At 43.2% G+C, this 27,172-nt stretch overlaps 1 protein-coding gene across 4 annotated transcripts in view; it reads right to left on the bottom strand.

Annotated features, from left to right (window-relative positions):
• Positions 1 to 27,172, bottom strand: part of LOC121876391 — a 264,178-nt gene that overhangs the window by 210,157 nt on the left and 26,849 nt on the right. For 3 of the 4 annotated variants that reach the window (XM_042381469.1, XM_042381475.1, XM_042381483.1), the window contains exons 5-8: positions 17,969 to 18,107; positions 17,355 to 17,546; positions 16,068 to 16,266; positions 13,889 to 14,019 (exon numbers count right to left, since the gene is read on the bottom strand). In XM_042381469.1, coding sequence (XP_042237403.1) covers positions 13,889 to 14,019; positions 16,068 to 16,266; positions 17,355 to 17,546; positions 17,969 to 18,107 — 661 coding nt within the window. Of the gene's footprint in view, positions 1 to 13,888; positions 14,020 to 16,067; positions 16,267 to 17,354; positions 17,547 to 17,968; positions 18,108 to 23,637; positions 23,769 to 27,172 lie in introns of those variants that run through there. The other variant, XM_042381491.1, reaches the window with a different exon arrangement.

Genomic DNA, 27,172 nt, shown 5'->3' with positions numbered 1-27,172 from the left:
CACACACACTCTCTCTCTCTCTCTTTAAACAAAAAACAATGGTAATATTTTTTCTTTAATTTTCTGGCTGTTTATGACTAACAGGAATATTTTCAAGTCATGCCTGAACTTTTTTTTTGTGTCGTGTGTGCTGTGTCATTAACAATATTTATATATATATATATATATCTATATTTAACTCTCCCCACCCCCCATGGTTTCCTCTCGCTCATGGACTAAGTTTACTTTTCCCATCATGTGAATCACTGCCCATAATGACCCCACCCACCCGTCCCTCACCCCCCTGCCCTCCCTCCCTCCTAACCCCCCTACCCTCCTCCCTCACCCCCCTACCCTCCCTCCCTCAAGGCTCCTCCTTAAATTCATAACTTCACCTCCACATCACTAACCTCATGACTACAATACACATTACCTTACCCCCACACACACACCCATGGATCAACAACACCCTGATACCACTACCACCAGTACACCACTACCACCAGTACACCTCTTGACTAATTCATGACTGCAATACACCTCATGACCTCTCGCTCGCTACACCCAGGAAGGAAGGAATGTGAGTATGTTTTCATGTATAATTACGAAGGGGTGAGTGGGACACGGTGCGTACATGAGTGGGACACGGTGCGTACACGAGTGGGACCAAAGAAACACCAGGCAGGGTTTTGAGGAGAAGGGAGGAGAGGAGAAAGGTATGGTAAGGTGTTCTTGGGCTGTCAAGCAGAGGGAATACAAATAGCAGGTTGGAATGTCTTTGTGTGTGTGTGTGTGTGTGTGTGTGTGTGTGTGTGTGTGTGTGTGTGTGTGTGTGTGTGTGTGTGTGCACGCCTTGAGGACTCACCAATTGCTGCTGTTTTTACTGTTCTCACACCACCACCCAGCACACCTCACCCCCACACCACCACACCTCACCCTCACACCACCACCCACCACACCTCACCCCCACACCACCACACCTCACCCGCCATATAAACAGGGACGGGTATCACAGGAACCTTTGTTACACGATCGTCGTAATTCAGCCATCTATCCCCCAGCCACATGTCCCATTCAGGGGGCGAGGATGTCATATTCTTTTCCCCGTAACAAAGAGGGTGTTAGGGGGTTGAGGGGAGTGGGGAGGGGAGAAGAGCAGGGGGTGGGGAGGGGAGAAGAGCAGGGGGTGGGGAGGGGAGCAGGGGATGGGGGAGTGGAGGGGAGCATATTGAAGGGTGGTGTTCCCCTGGTCACCCTCACTGTGCACTCAAGGGTGGACGCCCCCCTCCCACATTAGCACACCCTAATATTTACACCCATTTTAACCTCCAAAATGAAAAATCGATCTTGTTTTCCAATTTAATTTTTCGTCCCACTCTCAGCGTCGCATCCATCACCTAGTATTATTGTGCCTCTCCCCGCCCCCCACACACAGCACCTCCCCGCCCACTGTCCCCCGTTTAAGACTGCCACAACACTCTGACAGTCCCAACACGCCGCTGTAGCCCCCAGAATTTACTTAGCCCCGGGCCTTGACACAAGTGACCAGCCCCACTGTTCGAGGAGGTGCGCTGCCTCAACACCACTTGACGTAATCCTGAGGCTCCTTCACACCAAGCCACTTGCCACCGCCCGCCACTTAAGGATCTCAACACGTGGTAAGTCCTAAACACAAAAGACAATCTAAAGCTGTTCGGTGACACTACTGTATAGCGTGCTGTCTACAAGATAAGGTTAGGTTAGGTTATCTTTGTAGACCACACGCTATAGTATCACCAGCTGTTCTTTCTGTACACTTAAGGAGATCACCAAGAGCATCCCGTCGTATCGTGGGTTTTATGTATGTATCTTTCACCAGACGGGCCCTGCCATGGCGCTGTGCCACCACTTGCACCCTAACCTAACCTAACCACTTGCTCCCTGATAACACCGGATTTATGGCCCGTCCGCAAATCATATTAACATTATCACTGATTCCCTATGACCTCAGATCACCTCCTCCTCCCACCAGTGACAGCTGGAGGTGAGCGCCGTCAGGACGTGGTGTAAGGAGAGTGAAGACAAAGTACAGTACAACACTTGGTGCGTGACTCGTGTACTACTATATGCAACACCACAGTACCACGTCATTCCTCACCAGGGCACCACGTCATTCCTCACCAGGGCACCACGTCATTCCTCACCAGGGCACCACGTCATTCCTCACACGGGCAGTTCATCCACCGCGCCCCTTCAGTACCCTCTCAGGTTACCCGTTTACCGTCGCCCGTGAAATATTACACAGTTTACTCCCATCCCTTGGTCGCCTCCCCGGCAGCACCCAGCTCCACTACACTCATGAGAACCTGCGACCCTAACACACACCCAGGAGCCCCCACACCCAGTAGCCTCCACACCCCTTACCCAGACAGCCCACAGCCCACAAACTTATAACCACCAGTCTACCAGCCCTTACTCAAGCAGCCCATAGCGACCAGCCCTTACACCCCCGTCATCGGCTTAACATCAGGGCGGACCAGCAATTTACTATGATCCTTGTAAATCCCAGCGAGAGTTAAGGGAGACGCCGAGACCTCTCCTCCTCCCACCACCAGGGCCTCCTCCCGCATATGGCACTCCTCCCGGGGCAAGTGTTGCATCGCTAAATCCAATTACTGCCCTTAATCTACCCAGGGTGAGGAGGAGGACACACAAGGGAGGGTATGGGCTGAGGGATGGACGGGAAGGGAGGCTAAGGAGAACATTCATCATAATACCACACTTCCTACGGGAATACCTAACAGGAATCTTATAAAAAAAAAGGTTAAAAGACTGAAACATTCTCAACCATCCTAACTAAATACAAAGACAGAAAATAAACCCCACTAGTATCATTAAAGAATCATTGACATGCCTGTAGAACATAAGGTATTGTAAACAAGCTCGCTCCGGCAGCCCGCATGGTAGGTCAGCCTCCCTTCAACACGGTGACTTATTATCATTACCCACCGTCATCACCTGCAGCAGTACTATAGGTCACTGTCATCACCTGCAGCAGTACTATAGGTCACTGTCATCACCTGCAGCAGTACTATAGGTCACTGTCATCACCTGCAGCAGTACTATAGGTCACTGTCATCACCTGCAGCAGTACTATAGGTCACTGCCACCGTCATCACCTGCAGCAGTACTATAGGTCACTGCCACCGTCATCACCTGCAGCAGTACTATAGGTCACTGCCACCGTCATCACCTGCAGCAGTACTATAGGTCACTGCCACCGTCATCACCTGCAGCAGTACTATGGGTCACTGCCATCAATTGTGTGTGGTCCTGTCATCTGCAGCTATTAGGTCTGATCACCTGCGGTATATGGTCTCATCCTGCAGCAGTACTTGTTGTCACCTGCCTATGGTCTGTCATCACCTGCAGCAGTACTATAGGTCACTGCCACAGCTACTGCCCCGAAGACTGACCCCACTGGTAAGACCCTCAACTAATACCATAAGGAGGATACAGTAGTAGTAGTAGTAACCACCATCACTAGTAACAACGATCCACCACTACTACTACCATCATAAATAACCACCATTTACAAAGATGGAACCAACGACCCACAACTACCACCACAATCACCAGTACCCATCGCCACCATGAAAAAAAATCACAACCACAAACAAAGGCTCACCAACACCATTGCCATCGATCCGAGAGTCACTGACAAAAGGCTCATCACCCTGGTGTAATGGCCTCCCAATTAAAAGGTCGTTTGCGCCATACACTCGATACATTATGAGACCGACCGCCCGCCCCGTGACGATCGTGAGAGAGAGAGAGAGAGAGAGAGAGAGAGAGATATGGATGACATATGAGGCCTTCTTCACACCTCATAAACCCATAATTTTTTGTTACTCATAATCTTTCGTTCCCCCTCACGGCTTCTCCCCCATTCTTTACAGTTAGCAATTAATAATCCATGTAGTTTAATCAATAACATCCAATAGTAAAAGAGTTCTCACCCATATAATGTCTCTCAGTATCTCTCACCCACAACGCTAGCCTCTCACTACCTCTCTCACCCATTATGCTAGACTGGAGCCAAAGTTTTGCAATTCGGAAATAATAAACTTGCTAACTGCTACATTTTTGTTTTAATAATAGTTTCTCCTTCAGATTACAGAAAAAAAGTCGAAAATTCCAAATCCTTAGATAAATTATTACGTTTTTTATATATATTAAGTCTAAATCAGCTGTCGACAGAATTAGACCAATCGAACTTGACTCACGGGATCACTATACGCCAGATGAAGCCTAAACAAAACAATGGGTTCAGGAGGGTTCACCACCAAGGGGCTTCAGTACCACTAACACGAGGTCCTTGGGGCTTCACTAAGTCTCAGGAGGTTAATGCCCCCGGAGTGTGTCGGTAACAGGTCAATGAGTGGTTCGAGGTGGAAGGACGAGCTGTCTTATACCCCAAGTATTAGGTCATCGTCCTTGAAGTTTTAGTAAGGAAAGGTTAACTGTGGCTCATGAGGGAGACGCCCATGGATAAGAGATCACCATGAAGTACCAACAAGAGACGTCCAATAAAAAAGAGGTGTTCCAAGGAGTTAGATCGACGTCCGTGTTAATAATAATAAAAGGTAGGAAGGGGTCAGGTCACGCCGGGCAGTTCAGGCAAAATATGTTCAAGTAATTCAAAAGCTAAATATTAATCTAGTGCCCGAAGCTTCAATAAATAAAATAAATAAATAAAATAAATAAAGCGTTGTGGTCTCAGGAAACGAGCAGAATGACGTGACGTGGCGTGGGGAGACTCGACATGGCGTGGGTCGGTATCATGGCGTGGGTCGGCGCGGTGCAGAGGATCAACAATAAGATAATCAGGGTGAGCTATAAAGTGGTGTTAACCGCTCACTGCGGCACCATCACCACCACACACTCTCCCTTCCCCCACCCCTTCCCTATCAGCCCTCCATGTCAGTCCTACCTCCTTTTCTGCCAGCTTTCCCTCCTTCTGTCAGCCCTCCCTCCCTCTTCTTGTCAGCCTTTCCTTCCTTCCCTCCCTCCGTCAACCCTACCTCTCTTTCCCACCATATCCCCCCTCCCTACAAACCCCCTCTCCCTCCTGCCACCCCCTATGACAAACTCTACACAGTACTTTACATAATTACACGTCCCAGGACCACACAGCCTCGTGATGACGGTGGTGAGGGGCAAGGAAGGAGGATAACAAAAGGAGAAGGGATATGTGGATGAGGAACGATGGATGACGGAGAGATGGATGACAGGAACGGTAGGAGGATGAAAGAATGATGAAATGAATGAGAACGAAGAACAAATGAGAAGGAAGATGAATGAAGGAGAAGGAGGAGGATGAAGGAACAAGGGAGAGGTGGTGAAGAATAAAGAGAGAGAGAGAGAGAGAACACCAGCTAGGGGTGAGAGGAAGGCGAAGCGGCAAGTCTTACAGGACCAAAGGAAAATAAACAAGAGTGAGAGGGAAGAATGTTGGGGCAGAAACACCATCCATCCATCCATCCTCAACATCCTGTACATCCATCCTCAATATCCAGTACATCCATCCACCCTCACCACCCAAACACCCATCCTCATCCTCATCATCCAACCATTCACCCTCACCATCCAGTACATCCATCACCACCAAACATCCAACCATCCACACTTAAGGGTCTGGGTTCCAAATGTTAAACCTCACGTAATAAGTATTAATTAACGACCCTTGAAATAATTACACTTAAAATATTTAAAACGTCAATTACTCCGTGCCCATACGTTTTAAATCCCCTTTACACACACGCACGCACACATGAATAACACACAGGGTAACAGTGTAAGCTGACAGATTCATAACTCTCCCTCTCTCACAACAGTATTTATAAGGTAGCCATGTAAGATGTCAGATGCAACAACCTACAAGTCGCCCTCCCTCAGCCATTCTCTCCCTCCCTCCCTCCCTCTCTCTCTCCCTCCCTCTCTCCCTCCCTCCCTCCCTCCCCCCTCTCCACCCCCTCCTCCCTCCTCTCTCCACCCCCCTCCCTCCCTCCCTCCCCAGCTGACTCCACAAAGCAACAAATCGATCACTTATAATGGGTTTTAACCCCCCCCACCAACCAAGACGGCGTGAATGGAACACCCAATACTAACTACACCTCGCCACACTAACAAGGGAACAAGTATCTTCTTAAAATATAATGATTTACCTTTTTTTTCCATTTCACGTAAAAAAAAATATCGCAAGTTTGGTATTACTGAAAGAAAAATGTATCTATATATTCTGTCAATGCCATTTGCAATACATAATTATGAAAAAATACTTGTACCTGTAAAATAAGACAATTGAGACCACAAAAGACAACAAAAGTGACCACCAGATCTCCACAATGTCACTACACACATATTTTAACTCTCTCTCTCTCTCTCGTCTGGGGCGTTGTCACGAGAACACAAGAACCAGAGACACACGGTGTCGTGTTCCTGGGAAGACAAGCAGAACCAAGGAGGGAAAAATAACATGAATGGATCCATCAAAAACACGGCAGCCAGCCAGCCACCATAGAGAGAGAGAGAGAGAGAGAGAGAGAGAGAGAGAGAGAGAGAGATATGAGTGGTGGTAAGTCTCTCTCTCTCTCTCTCTCTCCTTTCCTGCCTACTGAGCCTGACAGTCCCTGTGGCCTCTGACGCTACTGCCGCTCTTCCTCTACTTCCACCAGGCTCTCCTCTCATCCCTCCCTTCACCACCACTTCCCTGCCTGACACACTTCCCTCCACCTCGCAACTCCCCCACACCTCCCCTCATTACTTCCCAACTCACCCCCCCATTTACCTCACTCCCTGAACCCCTTCCATCCCTCAATTCACTTATCTAGTCTAGAGGGGACTTATTCATTCGTTTACCTACACATTTTAGCCTCACTCTCCCGTCACGCGTGTGGGGGCGACACCCTCCCCCACAAAACCTTTCTCAGAACACCTGACCCGCCCGCCGTCCACCACGCCCACACCTATGACCCCGTAAACACCCATCCACCGCCAATAATCCACTCCACGCCCATCAACCCTTAAACACCCGCCCACCGCCCATGACTTATACGACCACCTCCAATAAAACCCATGTAGCCCTCACCACGACCCTGGCCTAGGAGTCACCCCCATACTTGGTGAGGTAAGGAAAACACCCAGCACGAAGAGCGGCGTCACCAGTCCCCTTCATACCTTGTTCCTTCGACAGCCAGCGTACACCACCCGTCACTACCCGGGCACAGGTAGACGAGCGGGCACCTGGACAAACTAAGGAGTGACTAAAGACAGCCAATAGTACCTGGTCCTCTGCCTATGTGGTGTGTAGGAGTACTAACAGGTGTCAACTAACCACAACACAGAAACTATTACATACAAGCGTCACCTGTGTCAACACGCCCCCCAGTGACACACTAATCCGGTCAACACAAAAAAAAATGAAGAAATGGTAATAAACAAACGATAATGGGCGGAACGAATGACGCGCAGACGACGCTCTCCACCCCATAATCCCACCACTTGTGTACAGGGATAAAAAGAACACACAAAACTGCTCCATTCATCAGACACCAACACGACCTCTACTCTGGTTACATCATAAACTACAACAAAACTTTCCAAACATCGATATTAAATCAGGACACATCAAACAGCCAGACCCCGAGGACCCCACACAACCCAAACACCGATAAATAACTCGTAGATGACCTCGCCGGGAAGGAACTATAGGTTCATATTCCTATAAACACACCGGGAAGCTGCCGCCCCTCTCACCACCATGGTCGCCCCCTGTCTGGATACGGAAGAGGAGGGGGGGGGGGCTGGGCTGAATAGTGCCGCGTCAACACAGGTCATGTGCCCTTGTCCCCTGGCCTCGCTTCAGCCTGGGTCATGACCCCCCCCTCCCCCCTTGTGTCTGCTGTACAGATCAGTAATTCCCTTCTCCTCCCGTTACCGCCCATAACAACAATTTATAGAGCATTTCAGTGCCGTTGTAACCGTCCCAAAACAACGTAACACACACTTTAACCACCAGGGGAAAAGTCTCCTCTGAACCTTCCTGAAGGAGGGTGTCTGATAATTAAATCACCCGCTGTGGCACCACCCGACGTCTGTGTGGCGCTACAATGACGACACAAGGTGGAGACATTATCCCAGCTGGGGCGACTCGGGGACACTGATGGCTTGAGTCACCCTGATCCACCGTGGAGAATCCTACACCACTAAACTCTCTGACATATCGTTAACAAGTTGACGCCGCCGCCACCCCACTCCCCCTACCATACCCTCCCTGACCCCCACGCCTCTCCACTCTACCAGCTCCTAGATCAAAGCCTTGGCTCACACTACCTCAGCCTATCATCGCCTCCACCACCACAACTCTCCCTTACTAAACACATCTGTCTACACTCTCATCTACCACCATATTTATTGCCCCATCCACAATACCTCAACTCGCCAACACAACCACCACAGTACACCCACACCACAACCCGTTCCTACAACACAACGTAACACCAGTATCACTCTAGGTGTGCTGTACCATTAACTAGTTACATCAACACTATTTATCTTTCAACCACGTAGAGACCACGAAAAAGATCAAAGGGCGTCACATATAGGCGGTAATGTGTGTGTGTGTGTGTGTGTGTGTGTGTGTGTGTGTGTGTACCTCCCTCCTCTGTCACTGGGCCTTCCATCACCCTTACCTCCACACCCAGAGAGGAGAGGAGAGGAGGGGAGAGGGGAGAGGGAAGGAAGGTAGGGAAAGAATTGAGAGGAAGGGAGGGAGGAGTCGCATAAACAACCCTCTACAAAGGCTAAATTCCCCCTCTTCCCAGGTGTCCTTTGATAAAATTAAAAAGATATCTCAGAGGTACAACGAGGGGCGAGGAAGGGAGGGAGTGAGGGGGTCGTGGGGAGGGGGTCGTGGGGAGGGAAAGGGGGGGGGGCGGCGGTAGGTGAAGGACGTTGCTGCCTCTTAATAATGTATGGATGACGCCAAACTCTGACACGCCCCACCTTGTCTACATCTCACACACACACACACACACACACCTACCTCTTTGTTTAGTTCTTCGGTCCTCACACCTAAAAGGCTAATGTCTGTATTCATTTAAATCTCCCTCCTTATCTGCCGTTCTCGCCCACCTCTCACGATACAGCTGGAATCCTGAAATACCTGTCCTTGCACCTGTACTCATCACTGTACCTGTATTTGTACCTGTGATAGTATTTCCCTCTCTACCTGAACGACAACGTATACACCACCATAATTTTCACGCCAAAAATAATAAATAAATAAACAAATAAAAATAATAAATAAATAAATAATAAATTAATAAAATAAAAATAATAAATACTGTACATAGTAAATGAATAAAATTTAATTCGTCCTGCATATAAACAGAGGTATTGTAACCCTGAGTCTGAAGAGGTGTACACGGTCAGCATTAGGAGGGGGGGGGGTGTAGCTTATTGGTACAGTAGAAGGAATCTTAACCATCTGACGAAGGGTGATGACTACTACAGAGAGACGCGCTAACAGAAGTAAACAAACAAACCTTCCCTCCCACTCCTCTCTCCAGCAGAAAAAATCCCATCACTTTACGTTTGTGGTTAGGTTAGGTTATCACTCATCTAAAATGGACGTGGTTAGGTTGTGGTTAGGTTATGATAAGACTCAGTTTGGTTAGGTTTGGTTTGGTTAGATTTGGTTACAGACGCACACAACTATACAAACACTCATACATCAATACACACACACACACACACTTAAAAACTCATACACAACACAGATAAACGTACACACAAGATACATACACAGGCCATTAGTCACCCAGCACGTACTGATAATAATACCTAATTGGCAACTCCCTTCCCTATGGTAATTATTTCCTTGTTATAATTAAAACTAATTATGTACTAAGCTGGGACGTTGGGGGGGGGAGATTAGTGTAATGAGAGAGAGAGAGAGAGAGAGAGAGAGAGAGAGAGAGAGAGAGAGAGATATTTAAACGTGGGTTGGAAATACAATGGTAGTGTCATAAGGTTCTCGTTCAAGGGACTGTCACACGGTGGGTAGTGTCACACAGGAGTAGCGCCCATACGGTTGTCACATGAGTAATCACCTCAGGGTTAATATTTCTAAACGTGCAAGTACAATAAGGTAAGCACAGTACATCGATCGTAAATTCATTAATATTTGCCTGAAGGAAACATGCAGGTTATTTTCCACAGCCGAGTGATAAGTCAGGCCAGGAAAAAACGCAACACGCTACATTTCCTACATTTCACAGTGACCGTATTGGAGTTTTCACGTTCATTTTCTCTTTAATGTTTCCAAGTTATTTCGGATATCTTTTTTTTTAAATGTTTGTGAATGTATATACCCTGAGTGTGTGTGTGTGTGTGTGTGTGTGTGTGTTTTATTGATTACTATACGGACGTGTATGAATGTATACTCGTATGAAAGTGAATTAAATAACCACCGATGGGCTTTAACCGAGTGTATGAAGGTACAAGTATGGAGTGTATGACTGATTGTTTGCAGAGAATCCAAGTCAACGTTTACTCAAGATACGGTTGTGTAAAGTATTCATAAACCATGTAACTACGCACTTATCTAATATATATACGCACAAACCCAGTCATTACAGTGTACGCATGGGCAATACCTAGACGCTTGTTGCCCAGTTCACGAGAGAAATTAAAAACAAAAGATTTTAATGTGGACGAATTCTTTCATGTTTTTGGCCATGGAAAATATATCTAGTTGACAACGAGTAACCAGAGGGAGTTATAAGACAAATGAACAAACAAAACCAGAGTAGTTTGTTTTGAAACGGGATTCTAAGCCATTTTAAACTCGAGAGGTGGAATTTAAAGGTTCAAAGGGAATTTAAACCTTTGATTAACGATAAAGTGTAGTTCCCCCCAAAAATCTTACGTTTTCTATTATATTAATTCCATAAAACATTTTAATATCGATTTTATTTGAAGCTTGTGTATTTATTTTAACTTCTTGTCAAACCTATTACATAATGATTTTGTCAAGACACGATCAACAATTTCTAGAGGATCTGAAATCTATAGGAGGGCAGATGTAGCTCACTTTATTAGGGTAAACTTTGGTAATATCGGGTGAGGGAGGGAGGGAGGGGGAATGGAGGGAAGAGGGGAGTGAGGGGAGTCGTCATGTGGCACGTGGCCGGGGAGATCAAACACGTGCCGCACCCAACACATAGCTGAGTGGCCAGGGAGGGAGGGAACACCGGAAGGAAGGAAGGAAGGGCGGGAGGGTAAAGAGGGAGTGAAGGAGGGGGAGGGAGGGGAGGGAGGAGGGAGGAGTTGAAGTGAAGGAGGGGGAGGGAGTTAAGGAGGGGGGAGTGAGTTAAGGAGGGGGAGTGAGTTAGGAGAGTGAAAGGAGGGAGGGAGGGAGTGAAGGAAGAAAAGAAAGAGGAGCGGAGAGATAGAAGATAATAATATGCAAGTACTCTGTACAAGACAAATTACGAGTATAACAAGATGAAAAGAAGGAAAGGTGAACTGGGGAGACGACCCAAAAGGGGTTTGGGAAGAAGAGAAGGATAAGAGAGAAAATGATACAACCTGCCATCCGCACTAAATCAACCTAACCCAACAGAGTCGTACATCAGCAACACTCATATCCTCCTTCTCATCAAGCTATGTGAGACTCAAGAGACACAAGATAATTAACATGTATTCTCTACCTTCCCTAATTCAAATATCAGTGTGTGTCATGCTGGTAACTCCATTATCTCGACATCCCACAGCCTCTCCCAGCATCTAGTCCTCATTAATTAGAGTTGGTGGGCTTAATTAATCACAGCAGGTGGAACAAATTGCCCACAAGGATAAAGTAACCTTATATTTTGGTCATCTTTATCGAGGAGTGCTGTGGGATGTTCCGGGTGACTCGTGGAGGTAAAGGCACCATCATAAGACTTTAGGACGGATTTGACCTGGGAGTTATTGTGTGCTCATAACTTTGAACTTTAGAACTTAAGAATAAAGGAAGCTATAGTGGATAAATTTAAGAATTAAAAGGATAAAACAGACTCTTAAGAATTTGAAAGTGAATGTGGCAAAGACAAAGGCAATAATTAATTAGTGGGGTGAAATATGATCATGTGCTGTGAGTGCAATGAGTGTGGAAGGTGGGTACACAAGAGGTGCAATGAAGTAAATCACAAACTGCAGGATAAGCCTAAGTGCACTGTATGTGGAGGCTTGATCAAAGTGAAATAACAACAGTTAGCTGGATGTGTAATGTGTCTTTGTAAGATTGGATACCCAGCTCAGAGTTAAGAGGGTGGCTGGGTATTGAGAGTATTGGCCAGGTTTTACATAGAGGTAGGCGGAGATAATTCAGGCAGGTGAAGAGAAGAAGGTCAAGAGATGCTTTGGTTTTAATGTGGAGGTGAGAAGAGCTAAGGGTAGGCCAAGAATATCATGGGGAAAATCATAAGAAATGGTCTCATGAGATCATACAGCGAGCAAAACTTCCGTCAGGTAATCACAGCCAACCCACCAAGTGTTGAAATTGGCCATAAAACAGCGATGATGATGACAAATACAGTACTTGATATCTTACAATAATTAAAAAGAAGACAATACGACCACAAAAGAATTTTGACAATTTTGTTTTCTTCTCTCCCTGAAGAATCAGTTTTTATGATAACTTTTCCAACTCTCACTTTATTTGTTAGATGGCAGTTTGTGGCACTTTCATTTTTGCTGGAGCTATAAACACTGTACTCGAAGTGTCTGAGAATCATTGTTCTGCAACAAAAACTCATCTGAGGATTCCATCAAGTTCTTAGGAAAAAAAAACAGTTTCTGTCACACTTTATAAACTTACCGTACACATTTCAATCTTGCTGTAGAAGTGACAGTTATCTAATGGATGGTACATAACAGAGGAACACCAACAAAAATGAACAGGTGATAGTAACCTAATGAATACCAAACAAACACAAGTACCCCCAATGAGAAGCACAAAATCAAATAGAACTGAGAGCAATGAAGATTTGCTCTCATTCTCTGTCATTCATTTAGTCTAGATGCTGTAACACATGTTTCAATATTCTATTTCCCTTCTGAAAGGCTAGAAATTTCTAACTGACCTTTCCCTGTCACTCAATCAATCCAACATAGTACAGTACTCTGATTATGCATCAACAGCCCTGCTCTCTCTCTCTTCTAATCTAATACCTCCAGCATCCCACTTACTTAAACACTCTCTTAATCAATCCCTCACTTCACATTCTCTCAAAGCTTCCCTGCCAACAGAGTAAATCCTGGTCAGCTCTTGACACTCCTTTCGTGTCCATTTCACCTTATTTACATCCTTCTTATTCTTTCCATCCTATTGACCCCAAGTGAGCACATTATTTATGTCACTTCTATCTCTATCTTCCTCAAGCTTATTCTTACCATAATGCAAAGCACACATAGTTAAGAATAAACACTCACCCTTTATTGTCATTCAATCATCACAACAGTTCGAATGCTCTCATCCCAAACAATCCAATTTGCCACTTCTCAATTTTTCTTGCTGTTATTCCTCTTTCTATCCCACTCAGAAAAATGCTGGACAACTGTAACACTACACATCCTTGACTTAGTCCTACCTTTACCAGAAACCACTTTATTGCTTCCTGACGCATGCTACACTTTCTCTATAAGAACTGAAGAGCATTCAATGATCTTGCAGTTACCTCATATATTATTAATACTTCCCACACTGGTATTCTATCAACTTTATCACAAGCTTTTCCAAATCCATATACCATAAGCCACACACAAACTTCTTCTAATATCCTCCTGAGAATTTCTAATCCAGACAATAATAAATGCTCACCTGATTATCCTTGTAACGGTCCTGAAGAGTAAGAAGAGAACAACCACGAGGCAGACGGCAAGTCAGGGGCTGGATCTGGTCTTCCATGTCACTCAACCAACGCCGGAGAATACCTTCTTCATGTGCCAGGTCTGAAAAACAAAGTCAGAGAAAAATCAGACTACAGTACAGGTCTTCCATGTGTATGCTGGTTCTGCAAAAAGTGAGTTTGTAGTTACAGTTTACGTTTTACTATGCAACTTCATTTATGCAGAGCTAAAAGTCATACATATATTTGTGCCATTGCACTTTTCATGTTTCCTGCATGTTTTTCATCAGGGGAAAACACATTGCAATCCCGAATACAACTGGAGCTTTTTATAAGTTGTTCAAAATAAAGGTACAATATATAAGAATCATGTTTTGGTATATGTAAGAGTGAGGTAGTCTATTATCATCTTGGAAGGGAAAGAAATCAAAATGTTCAATCAATTAAGATATTGGGTAATGTTTAACAAGATTGCCAACAGGAGAGAAGAACTAAGAACAGAATATAGTAAACAAGACTACCCAAGCGTACCACCTTAGAGTTGATGATTGAGAAGTACTCTAGTTAAAATGTGCAACTCGCAAGAAGCCTGAACAGAGTACTTATTTTTAACTTTTATATGGCTATCAATCTCTTCACTTTACAGTATAAATCTATGAACAATGACTGTGGCAAAAATTAACCTCAGTAGTATAATAGGAATAATGAAAAATACAGAGTAAAAGGTGTAGAGGTGAACTGTTTAGGCAATGATACAAATAACTATTTGAAGAAGGATTGGTGATTGAAGATACAAGACACTATAGAGGGAGAGAAAGATGCACTGTACTGTATATAAACGGAGTCTGACACTTCGAGTACTAAAGATCTACCAGTGTCAGTGGACTGTACCTGAGGAGTTACTGGCATCATCCTACAGTAATGCAAATCACCTATAATGAAGAAAAATGACAGTATGTAGTTGAGAGTCTCACTAATAAGCATATATGATAAGTGAGTACTGTAGTCAAGAAGGAGTTACTCACTGTGGACAACTTGACTACTTTCGTCAATATAATAAAATTATAGATGAATTAATGCTTTTTTGTGTGTACCCAGTCCCACTTAGTTTATCTTGGATGAAGTACAACTGATACAATGAGTAAGGAAGGCAGCTGAACTGACCAACAGATGGATAGATTATACAAAATAGAGATCACCAAAATGCTTAAATATTTCCTGCTACTGTAACAAGCAAAAAGATACCAAGTAGTCATTTGTGTAAGAGTTGACAATAAGAGGCTGGCAGAGGTGAGGAATTCAGACACTCATTATCTCTATTAACGGACTGATTATTCTGAAGGGATGGTAGAAGCATTACACTACTATAAATCTTAATATGGATGCCATTACCCAAATAATCAGGTACAGTACAGTATTGACTATAATTTGCAATACCAATACTTGCAAATTTTTAAGAGATATTAGTGGAATACCTTATTGGGCGGAAGGCTATACAATATACAGACATACAGTACAGTATACTTCCAGCGGATGATAAAATACATGTAAAAAAATTCTCATGACTAATGGTAAAAATTGCCAAACATGCACCTTTGTTGAGATAAAATAAGATAGTCATTCAAATAAATATGAACATAAATGCTGTGCTGGATTCATGATATTGATGGAACCACAAACTCGGAGAAAGATTAAATGACATTCTTAAAATGTTTTGAGTGATGAAACATTCTGAATTGTCAAATATATAGATGAGAAAATATAATCTTAAAAATTTTCCTGAATCTACATCTGTCTGATTCAACATGCGAGGAAGAACTCTTGGATGTGAAGAATGAACAAGCTTTATAACATTAGTAAATCTCTGAGGTGAAAATTGGTAGGTGAGAATATGTTATTGTGATCCAAACTCCTCAAAAAAACTCTAATTTAGTGTACAGTAAATACATGTAATTAAATTATTTCTGACCAAATGACTAAATTAATGGAGACTGTAGGAAATGGCACTTTACCGCTTCACTATGGGGACGCTACTTTTAATATTTAATAAGGTAAACACCAGACGATTTTATTCAGCTCAAAGGCAATGCCGTACTCAAGGGACTAAAAGGAAAACAAACACACAGACAGATAATTAGTGTACCTACATACCTAACTCAACCTCTACTTCTTGATTCCGACCCTTAGCAGGAGTCAAGGAGCTTTCCAACTGATCCCACTTGTTGTTAAGGTAGTTCACCCTCCAGCTAATTTCCTCCGCCGAGCCTGGGTATCTCTGGGCCACGCGTTCACCTTGCTCCACAAATAATTTTCTCCGGTATGTGCGACGACGCAACTCCTCCTGCTGGGCCTACAAAGTTCAGGTAACCATAAGCTACAAATTATTGACAAGTGTTATAATTGACATAATGTAATAAGGAATTACCTTTTACAATGATTTATCTTAAAATAAAATAAGAAAACTCTCAACAAGTACACACACACACTCTGCCTTTATTCATTCTTATTACTGCACTTTCTTTTTTTACCACAATATGACTCTTCCTGCTCATCATATTTCAGATTCCATAAGAACATGATTTATTTTTCTTTGTACCAATAAATTTAACTAGACTCAATTCAGTTTACAAGAAGAATTTCCCTTAAATAACTCTTTATGATACATAATGATAAAAGTTCAGCCACACGTACAATAGTTTCTAATGTTTTACTTTCACAGTAAAAAATATTTTTTTTTTCAGTCAATACCTTCCATGAAAACTCTATTCTACTTCAATTTGTTTTCAGGAAATATAATATCCATAAAAAATTTTCTATTGCACACAAGACTTTTCCTAATATGATCTAGAAAGGCCAGAATAATGCTGATGCTCTGATGCTATAATTCACACCAGTCTGCAGGTACTGTACTGTGGGTTACCTAATCTCCTTGCAAGGATGCTCATCCACTTAAGGGTTGTTCCACCACTGAAAAGCACACCTGACAGTTTACTCCTTTTAGTGCATTTTAAAATACCTATAGTGTGTAAGGAGGGAGCCCAAACCTCCATTCTGACCAGTAACAATAATGATAATAATAATCATAATAATAATAATAATAAATTACCTCATGAAATTTTTCCTAATTGCTCATCCAAATCTAAATGCCCCAACACACAATATTCACTTCTGTACTACAGTAGAACCATTTAACTCGGTCCAGTGTGAGACTTTGTAGGTCGACCAATCAAAACAATCAAACACAGAGAAAGCAATGGTGCATTCACAACAAAGGCAGGACAGAATATAATCTTGACAACCAAATCATTCAAAAGATCTAAAAAAAAAAGCCATCAATAACACCAAGACAAAATGGCGATGGCCGACACAACTCGTAAATAATATCCAGTATTCCAAAGTCGTCTCTAAACACTGCAGATATAACTATAAAATCCTCACCATCCTTGCTGCTTTGTCTGGTGGATTTGAATGTGAATATAGCTTCAGCTGAACTTGAATAAGCCACTCATATAACTCATTATACTGATCAAGAAACTCTGAAAAACTCCAAACGTAAGGTGGTGATACGTCTCCACTGTCCCAGCTCAATTCAAACTCTCCTGATGACGGAGCTTCAGTTGTCTCACCAACCTGAAAGACAAAGTACTGATGAGTGACACAGGCCAGAAATATATTGGTTAATAATGCCTACTACCTTCATGCTCATTAATACTGAACACCGAGGAATAATGACAACTGCACAAAAAGCTAGAAGAAATGGCACATCAATGGTGACAATAATTTAATATTACTGTACTGTATTCACCACTTAAACAAAACAAGGAGGTTACAGAATTACAGTGTACTGCCCATTTGAGTCTCAGCCTTCTTGATAATATACTTAACACAATATAAATTAGCACCTGTGGATAACTTGTCTGTCTGTCTACCCATAGATGCCCTACCTACTTCCCCTCTTTATCCTTTAATCTTATCTTCAACCTCTGCCTCTCCACTTATTTCTACTCATTGATGAAACATTTATCCCTGGTCACAAAAACATGTTGCTGTACCTGACATGAGTCTGGGATGAGGTTGCTACCCATTATAAAGTCATAGGGTTCCTGGATGGAGGCCCAGAAGTCCCTGTTGCCCTCTTCTTTATCTGCAGGGCCCCAGGACCTTCGGGCTTCCTCACGGTCATTGCTCCTCCTGCAAGAGTTAATAGATTGTAAGAATTGTGCTATAACATGGTTCAGGGGAAGTTACTGTACTTGTACATGAAAAAAAAATAATTAAATGTCTATTACAGCCAAAAATTTTAGAACTGGAATATTTTGGGGATTAGGCAAGTGTGTATATGAGGAATACACTAAAAAATACAGTATACACTATATTGTATAAGGAAATTTTGTTGTATTCTGATACAAATAGAGTTCTGGAAGTTGGTTTCCTGTGGAGGCACCATACAGACTTTCACTGCAGTGTTTAACATATAATTTCCTTCCACAATTACTTACACAGAAAGCAAATATACAGTACAGGTACTGTATATAAATGAATTCAGCATGTGCACACGTATGTACAAACAAACACACTGGCAAATATGAATTATTAACATGAAAATATTAATACTGTACCACGGTATAAATGAGACTATGAGTACAGTTCTTTAAAATAAGCACCTGAAGTGATATTACAGTTCTGTAATGTATTGGAAGAACTTAGGGTAGCATAAAACATTAAATAAGAACACATCACATTACAGTTAGTACAGTATATACAGTACACAATATTTATAATAATAAACCATATCTTATAAGAATCTATGTTGCCGCAATCTTTTTTTTAATGAATATATATATATACAATAATTAACTTAATTCCTTACCTAATGTAACAACTACTGACCTATCTATCTATATATACCTATCTATCAGTACCCACATATCTACTTATCTAGATATACCTAACTATCTATGCCTACACATCTACCTATCGACCTACACATCTACCTACCCACCCAACGATCCATCCACCTATCTACTAAACTCTTGAAGGGCGACACATCTCCCAACACTGTGGACACGCCTGATGACGGGACAACCTTCTGGGTGTTCGGCAGTCCATCGCCGCCACAAGGGTTTCACAAGCTGCAGTTCTTTCCCAACATAACAACGTGAGTTGGTCCCACACACACAATGAATCTTACAACAGATCTCGTTTATCAGGCTGTAAAAATTACCCACTAGCTACTCCTACTCGCAGATGTAGAGTTGTTTTAAAATCCCTTTATATGAGGAAGCAGAGTGTGACCAGCCAGTACTGAGGAACACCTGGTCAGTGAATGTTCCTGACAGCGAGACTATACACATACAGTCACACACACACACACATATATATATATATATATATATATATATATATATATATATATATATATATATATATATATATATATATATATATACACACACAGGAAGTGGTGTCGTGGCCAGCTGCAGCCATCTTTGAAGACAACATACCTCCCTCCACCCCCCTACTTTTCCCCAAAAATTACCACAATTAGCCCCCCACACACACAGACTAATGTTGCAACTCCCACACCTCCACCTCTCCAACATGTCCTCCTCCTCCACTCAAGGCTCCCGAAGAAACCCCACAATTTCCCCAACACCACTCATGCCTCCCCCCCTTCCCCATGCAAGAGTTACATACGACTCTCACTTGTGTCCATTGCCTAAACGTCCCTCTCTTCTTCTTAAGACATATCATACCACACCCCCCTCTTCCTCTACACAAGACAGACTGACAGACACCAGTTTCACACTTCTTTCCAGACACCACCTATCCCCTTTCTTCTCCTATCCAATGGCATCCTCTTGGACCCACAACCCACCAGCCTCGTCTACCACAAACACTCCCTCCCACATCACTACAGTCTCCTTCAGTACACCGTGGCGCTATCATTGCTTTCCCCTACATCACACTCATGCTCCGATCAGTATAGTAACATCTCTCTCCACCGCCACTACTACAAAAGCATCTTTAGTCACTATCACAACAATCATCATCATCATCATGCTCACGTCACAAATCACAACCTTTCCCTCCCATCACCGACTCATTCCCATCATCTACATCACTATCACTACCTTCCACCACCATTACCGCTAACCCGATTTATCACCATCACCACCACAACCCTTCCCTTCACCACCACCTTAATTCCCCGTCCATCATTTCTACCGTTAACCCGAGCTATCACCACCAAAGCCCTCATCATCACTACCACTATCTCACAGCAACTCCAAAGCATCTTCATAAGACACAGGTCATAGATATTTTTAAATTGGGTTTGGAGAACGTTCTGTGGTGACGTCCGCTGTTGCTAATAACAGTAATGACAGTGAAAATGACGACGAGGCTGGTGAGGCAGGAGACGCTGGACTATCACCTGACGGACACAGCAGGGGAGCGGTACCCCCAGACCAACCTCCTACACACCGCCAACTCAGACTGTCACCATCTGTTTACGTTTAAAATCTAATTTTAAACATAATTCCTCCTTTCTCTTAATAAAAACAGCAATGCCTTTTATCCAATTATTCTCCTAACAAATAAAAACATCTACACGTTTTCACCTAAAAATGCATTAACTCCCAGAAGACTGAAGCTTATAAACTTTTTCGGAAATATTTATTGGTTCGAGCAACTGTCATATTTATTGGACGTATCTCATGACGGAGGCCAAGGTGGGGGGTGGGGGGTGAGGGTGAGAGAGGGGTGAGAGGGGGTGGGAGGAGCCAGCAGCACCACGCCACACTACCTCCGCCCTCCACACCTGGCCGCCCGTCATCAATCACACTAACTCAACGTAACTGAAAAAACATCACTATTGACAAAACTTCTTTGTGACGACAACCGTAAAAACAGCATTTTTCTCGGTCAACGGGACGTGAAGCCATCAAACAGGAAGGCAAGTCTACTTAGCTCTTATTTTTGTTTTTATAACTTACTTTTATTTTATTTTGTATTTTCAAAGGCAATTTACAGCTTTAGATACAACCACGCGTGACGGACACCAAAACTATGACGTCCACTTGTTGTGTAAACAAAATCCGGGACTTGCGCGAGTCTTAGTGACAACCCACTGGAAACTGGCACGATGGTGAAGGGCCGACAGGCTCCCGTTTTGTTATTATTTGGACGAAGAATAGACAGACATAACTGCACAATACTCATAACAATTCCTGAACCATTGTAACCATATCCACCACGATGTCACTACCGCTAATACCTGTACTAAACTGTTTACATCACTATAACAGTAGCCTATAGCGCTCTTCCTGTCAAAGGTATTAAGATATGAACACGAAGTATACATCTTTATTAAATCATACCACATTTCTGTAAGTACTTTCATAATAAAATAAACCCTCACTGTTCTTCATTCATTCAGACAATGTAAAAACGCTATTCGTCAACAGCGCTTCATTTTTTTTTCACATTCATCACCTATTTACGTTATCTTTATCCACTTTTATTTACCATTTTCACTCTAAGTTTTCTCTTTCTTCTACTTTCTACCCCATGCCTAGACTACCGTAAACCCCACGACCGCATCCTGAACCAACTTTTATGCCGTGAACCATAAACAATGCCGCGCTACTTCCGACAATCCTAGTGAGGTGACCGTCAACCAACTCACGCGTCACGAAGAGGCTTGAGGAGAAGTGCTGCCCGAGTCTGCTGTAGATCCTGGAGCGTGAGTCTCAGTCTCCACACACACCGCTAAAGGTCACCCAAGAAGTAGGTGAGGCGCGATAATCGCTAACAAGAAAAATGGCAACTGGGCGACTCAAGGCCGCCAGTCTCCCCCGGGCGTGACCACCTAAGCCATGCACTGACGTCACCTGTTGACACACGCTCCATGGACGTGTTTCTGCCGACTCACAGGTGATAGTGTGCAAACTGCTAACTTGTGCCTTTCTACTATAGGTAAGATCTTAAAGCACACAATAACGTTATGATATACTGTAGGTACATTAACCAATTCCAGGGAGTTAAGCATATATATCGTAACATTAACCACTTCATATAGCCAGGGATAACGTTACGATATGGGACAATATACGTTTTGGAAGATATAACCTAACCTAACCAACCCAACCTAACCAAGAGATAACACGACGATAGTTTAACCTTCAGGACTAAGCCAAGGTGTAAACAAACCGCCTCATCACTCCATAATCACTTCAGTTGCCGCTGTTACTCACAACAGAATGACGTAACTTAAATTCAATTTTTAGTCACTCCGCTGAACCAACTCTCCGACTCCTGTACCTGACAACATTCATTTCTGTAACACCTGATGGCTTGTTTACATATCTACACACCTGGAATCTTCCTCATCTCATTAAACACCTGAAATCTTCCTCACATCTCATCAAAAACCTGAAGTCTTCCTCACACCCCATTAAACACCTGAGGTCTTCCTCACATCTCATTAAACACCTGAAGTCTTCCTCATCTCATTAAACACCTGAAGTCTTCCTCACATCTCATTAAACACCTGAAGTCTTCCTCATCTCATTAAACACCTGAAGTCTTCCTCATCTCATTAAACACCTGAAGTCTTCCTCATCTCATTAAACCTGAAATCTTCTGAAGCCTTCCTCATCCCATTAAACACCTGAAGTCTTCCTAGCATCTCATTAAACACCTGAAGTCTTCCTCATCTCATTAAACACCTGAAGTCTTCCTCGCATCTCATTAAACACCTGAAGCCTTCCTCATCCCATTAAACACCTGAAGTCTTCCTCATCCCATTAAACACCTGAAGTCTTCCTCATCTCATTAAACACCTGAAGTCTTCCTCACATCTCATTAAACACCTGAAGTCTTCCTCACATCTCATTAAACACCTGAAGTCTTCCTCGCATCTCATTAAACACCTGAGAGCTGCTGCTGACTACACACCATCTCGTAAGAATAATGAATTACTTTCAACACATCCTGGTTAGTCATGAAGCGGACCAATCACCTGTCAGATATCAACTCGTCAAATTATAAGTGTTACCTGGATTGTTACCTGTATTATTATTATAAGCTCGAGTTATCAACATAATCTCCCAAGGCGGAAATACCTGGACAAGGAAGCCTGGTGATGACATGGAGCGTGTCTGATTAGGTAAGACGTGTGACCTTTATCATTCTTCACTTACAATAATAATAATAATAATAATAAATAATAATAATAATAATAATAATAATAATAACAAAAGCAATAAAAATCAACTCCTAATTAACAAATATTTCAAGTAAGGTCATGAGCAAAAAAAATCCCTGTACACTCCTGTTCGAAACTGTACCGAACCCAAAGGAGGTCGAACACACCCCCATCTACCTGAGCAGTTCGGGGACTCGGTTCAATCAGTGGGAGTCTCAGGCGCGTAATGAACCTACAGGTATTCGTGACTACACTCGTTTGTCTTGTGTGAGTTAATACAATTCTTATATTACGAGAGAATTTCATCACGTCAAGACCATATGTTATAACTAATAGTCATTCTCTTAAAAAATGTGCTGAGTTGAGTTAGGTTAGGTTAGGACCACATGGTAGGTTAGGTTAGGTTAGGACTACATGGTAGGTTAGGACTACAAGTTAAGTTAGGTTTGGTCAGGTTAGGTTAGGACTACAGGGTAGGCTTGGTTAGGTCAGGTCGGGTTAGATACTTACAGGCAGTTGATTATGAGGTAGTGAAGGACGATCTCAAGCACCTTCTCCAGAAGGGCAGGGAGGAGTTCCTCGCTGCTGGAGAACAACTTCCACCAATGGCTCTCTGCCCGCCACATCTTAACTCATTATTCACTACAAATAACGAGCAGTGTGATACTAGTCCATTTTACACTTTCTATTGTTTAACTTTCTGACACTAAATGAGGGGGTGACAATAAGGTGGTGTGTAGGGGAGTCAGGTGGTCAACACATGTGTATACACTCCACATGTCTGGCACTGAACCTTAAAGAAACGTATCCCCAACTGGGTGTAGCTGGTGCGCGCAAGCAACAGTTTACCTGCCAGCATTTCGCAATGGACTCAGCTGGGGTTTGGTTGGACTGACACAATGGAAAGTTTCAACCAAAGGTGCGTAACTTAACTCAGCGTCTTTGGCAACCGATCACAAAAAAATCGTTTTTTCAATTTCTACTTTCATTTTTTTTATAACCAAAGCAACGAGATGAGATTACAGTCACTCGGTAGCGTCATCTTCATTCACTACAAATAATCTACCACTCACACGACACCAAACATCAGCGAGGTAATAAGAGGCGCCACAACCTGTCACCCCACGAGATCAGCGTGTGAGGGTGGCAGTGGTAACCAGGCCACGCACCAACCCGCCCACCACTGCCCCCAGGAGACACTGAAAAATCCTTCCCTATAAACTGTTACAAGTCTCTACTACAGCCACTCCCGGTAACTGATCTAATGTGTGTTCTACCATCAACTATAATACCGATACCTGGTGATGCACGAGTTCTGGATTTTTTTTTTCACAGTTCCGTCGACAATCACGAGCATCACCTACTGGCGCTGAACACACACACACTTCCTGAACTAATCACTGCACAGATCCCGCCCTGAGTCACCCCAACCTCGCCACATTGTTACGGACATAAGTTCCTTCAACACTCCTGCTCGGAACTGTACCAGAACCATGTGAGATACTACAGTGCCCGAGTTAGGTTAAGTTGGCCAAGTAGTCTGGAAAGTAGTTCTAGCAGTACAGAATTTCAAGCGTGTATAGGGACTGAACCACAACACTACCACAACACCACCACAACACTACCACAACACTTAAAAACAAACTCAACCCACGCACTGATAAACTTCTCCATTACACAACACAGAACCAAACACATTTCATAATTCTGAACAGTTATGAACAAAAGATTCTTCACAGCTGGAAGGAGAATTTCCAAACAGTTTATCCATCCACAGTGAACTCCCTAAGGCGTGGCACAGTTACTAACAAGAGCGTAAATGAAGTTCTTCTTTTGTTTAAAACTGTACAATGTATCGCAACAGGATGCCTGAGGTAAACAAGAGCCAAACGTCCCAAGGATAAGTCCACTACCCACGACAACCACATAAGCCATACATGAACACACATAAGTCACACAATATCACACATGATCACACTAACACATGTACTCAATCACCGCTACTTCCGGCCAACTGCCAGTATCAGCCACAGACTAATAACTCCTCTGTTATAATAAAGTATTGATGACTGCACCAATTACTGAACGCACGGCAGGATGAGCCTATCACGATGCAGAGATTCTGATACTTGTAAACCAATCGCAAAACAGAACGTATACAGGGGATAAACCAATCACAGCATAGAACGTAAGGCAGGACAAATCACAACACATAACGTACAGCAAAACAAACCAATCAACCAATCACAACACAGAATTTACGACAAGACACACCAATCACAACACAACGTACGGCAGGACAAACCAATCAGAACATAGAAAGTACGGCAAAACAAACCAATCAACCAATCACAACACAGAATTTACGACAAGACACACCAATCACAACACAACGTACGGCAGGACAAACCAATCAGAACATAGAAAGTACGGCAAAACAAACCAATCAACCAATCACAACAGAGAACACCAGACACTTAACCTAACCTAAAGAACGTAAACTATATCCAAAATGGACTCAAAATAATACCGAGACTCTACCTTAACTAGACACGTTCAATTAGCGCCAATCAGAGGATGAAACTACACCAAAACCCTACCTTAATTGGACACTTTGACTTAGCATTAACTACTTAGGGTACAAACACGAGTATTCAAAATCATTACGAGACAAGATCACAGTTCGAAGGTCCAACCATGTCACCACACTGCCAGAAATACCGTAACTTCGATCAATATAAACTACGAAGTCATAACCTGGACACTCATTCAAACAATCATTCCAGAAAAATAAAAGTGTGAAATTTCCTAATAACAATATTAAAAAATTGAGAGAGAGAGAGAGAGAGAGAGAGAGAGAGAGAGAGAGAGAGAGAGAGAGAGAGAGAATTTAAATAACAAGGAACATAATAACTAGTGAGACAAATGGTGACACAGGAACACACCATTCACCCCAGCCCAGGACACAGGGAAGCCCTACTGAAGGATACCGCCGGGTGCCCATGTTAAAGCAAGCGAGTGTCATGTCTCCCCTGTTTTGGTTCACTCACGTTACTAACATGTTCTAGAGGGATTTATTGTCCTGCAATTATAAATAAACTTGAAAAATAACTGTGGTGCTTGTTTTACCAGTACAATAATAATAATAATGAAGTATACAATTAAGAATAAATAAAAAATAAATAAACAAATGACAATAAGACAATGATGATTAAGACAAAGGGATTTTTAACTAGTGTATGTGTGTGTGTGTGTGTGTCGTTGCCATATCCACCAAAAGAACATTCAAGGTCGCAGCATACTGTATAATAAGCGGGGAAACCCTGCTGTTCCCTCTACCTGGAGAACATAAAACACGAGAGAGAGAGAGAGAGAGACAACACCAGGACTCCTTCAGACAACAGATGCTTGACGCCACCTGAACACGACCGACTCTCCTCAGCTGTCAGTAAGTACCACACACACAGCACCAGCCACTACACCCCCCCCCCTCCCCAACACAAACACACACACAAAAGGAAAGCCTCACCATAAAGCCATTACCATTTAAACTTACCAGAATCGGCCACCAGCATCATCAACAACAATAACAGCAGCAATACCAAAAGTAACAGCTGAGGTATAACCACAACGACAGGAGACAGCAGCATGAACGTTCACAAACCACCACAAAAAAGAAATGAACATCCTTGAACATGATCATTGAACAGAAGAAGAAATCAACAGGAACGCGCTCACAAGCCTGGCTGGCTTCCACTTTCTCAAGCAAATCACCTGCGCCAGCCTCCACCAACCCTCTCCCCCCACTCTGCATCTTGATCACCTCTCCACCAGGTATTTCACCACACAGAACAACAAACAACGTCAACACAACACATTTCCTAAAGAGCTTCCCAACATCAACACAAGAAATTATCGCTCCGGTGAAAGATTTAACCCAGCAGTTGTACAAAGATTGCAAGGTGCTGGCATCTCACCCTAAGGAACACCATACAGGTCTATCACGCACTCACTCCAAACACACACACTCGCTCTCTCTACACAC

The sequence above is a fragment of the Homarus americanus genome, unplaced genomic scaffold (assembly GCF_018991925.1).
Source record: "Homarus americanus isolate GMGI-L3 unplaced genomic scaffold, GMGI_Hamer_2.0 scaffold33468, whole genome shotgun sequence".
In the NCBI taxonomy this organism is placed as follows: Eukaryota; Metazoa; Arthropoda; class Malacostraca; order Decapoda; family Nephropidae; genus Homarus; species Homarus americanus.
This window is presented reverse-complemented; position numbering and strand designations above follow the sequence as displayed.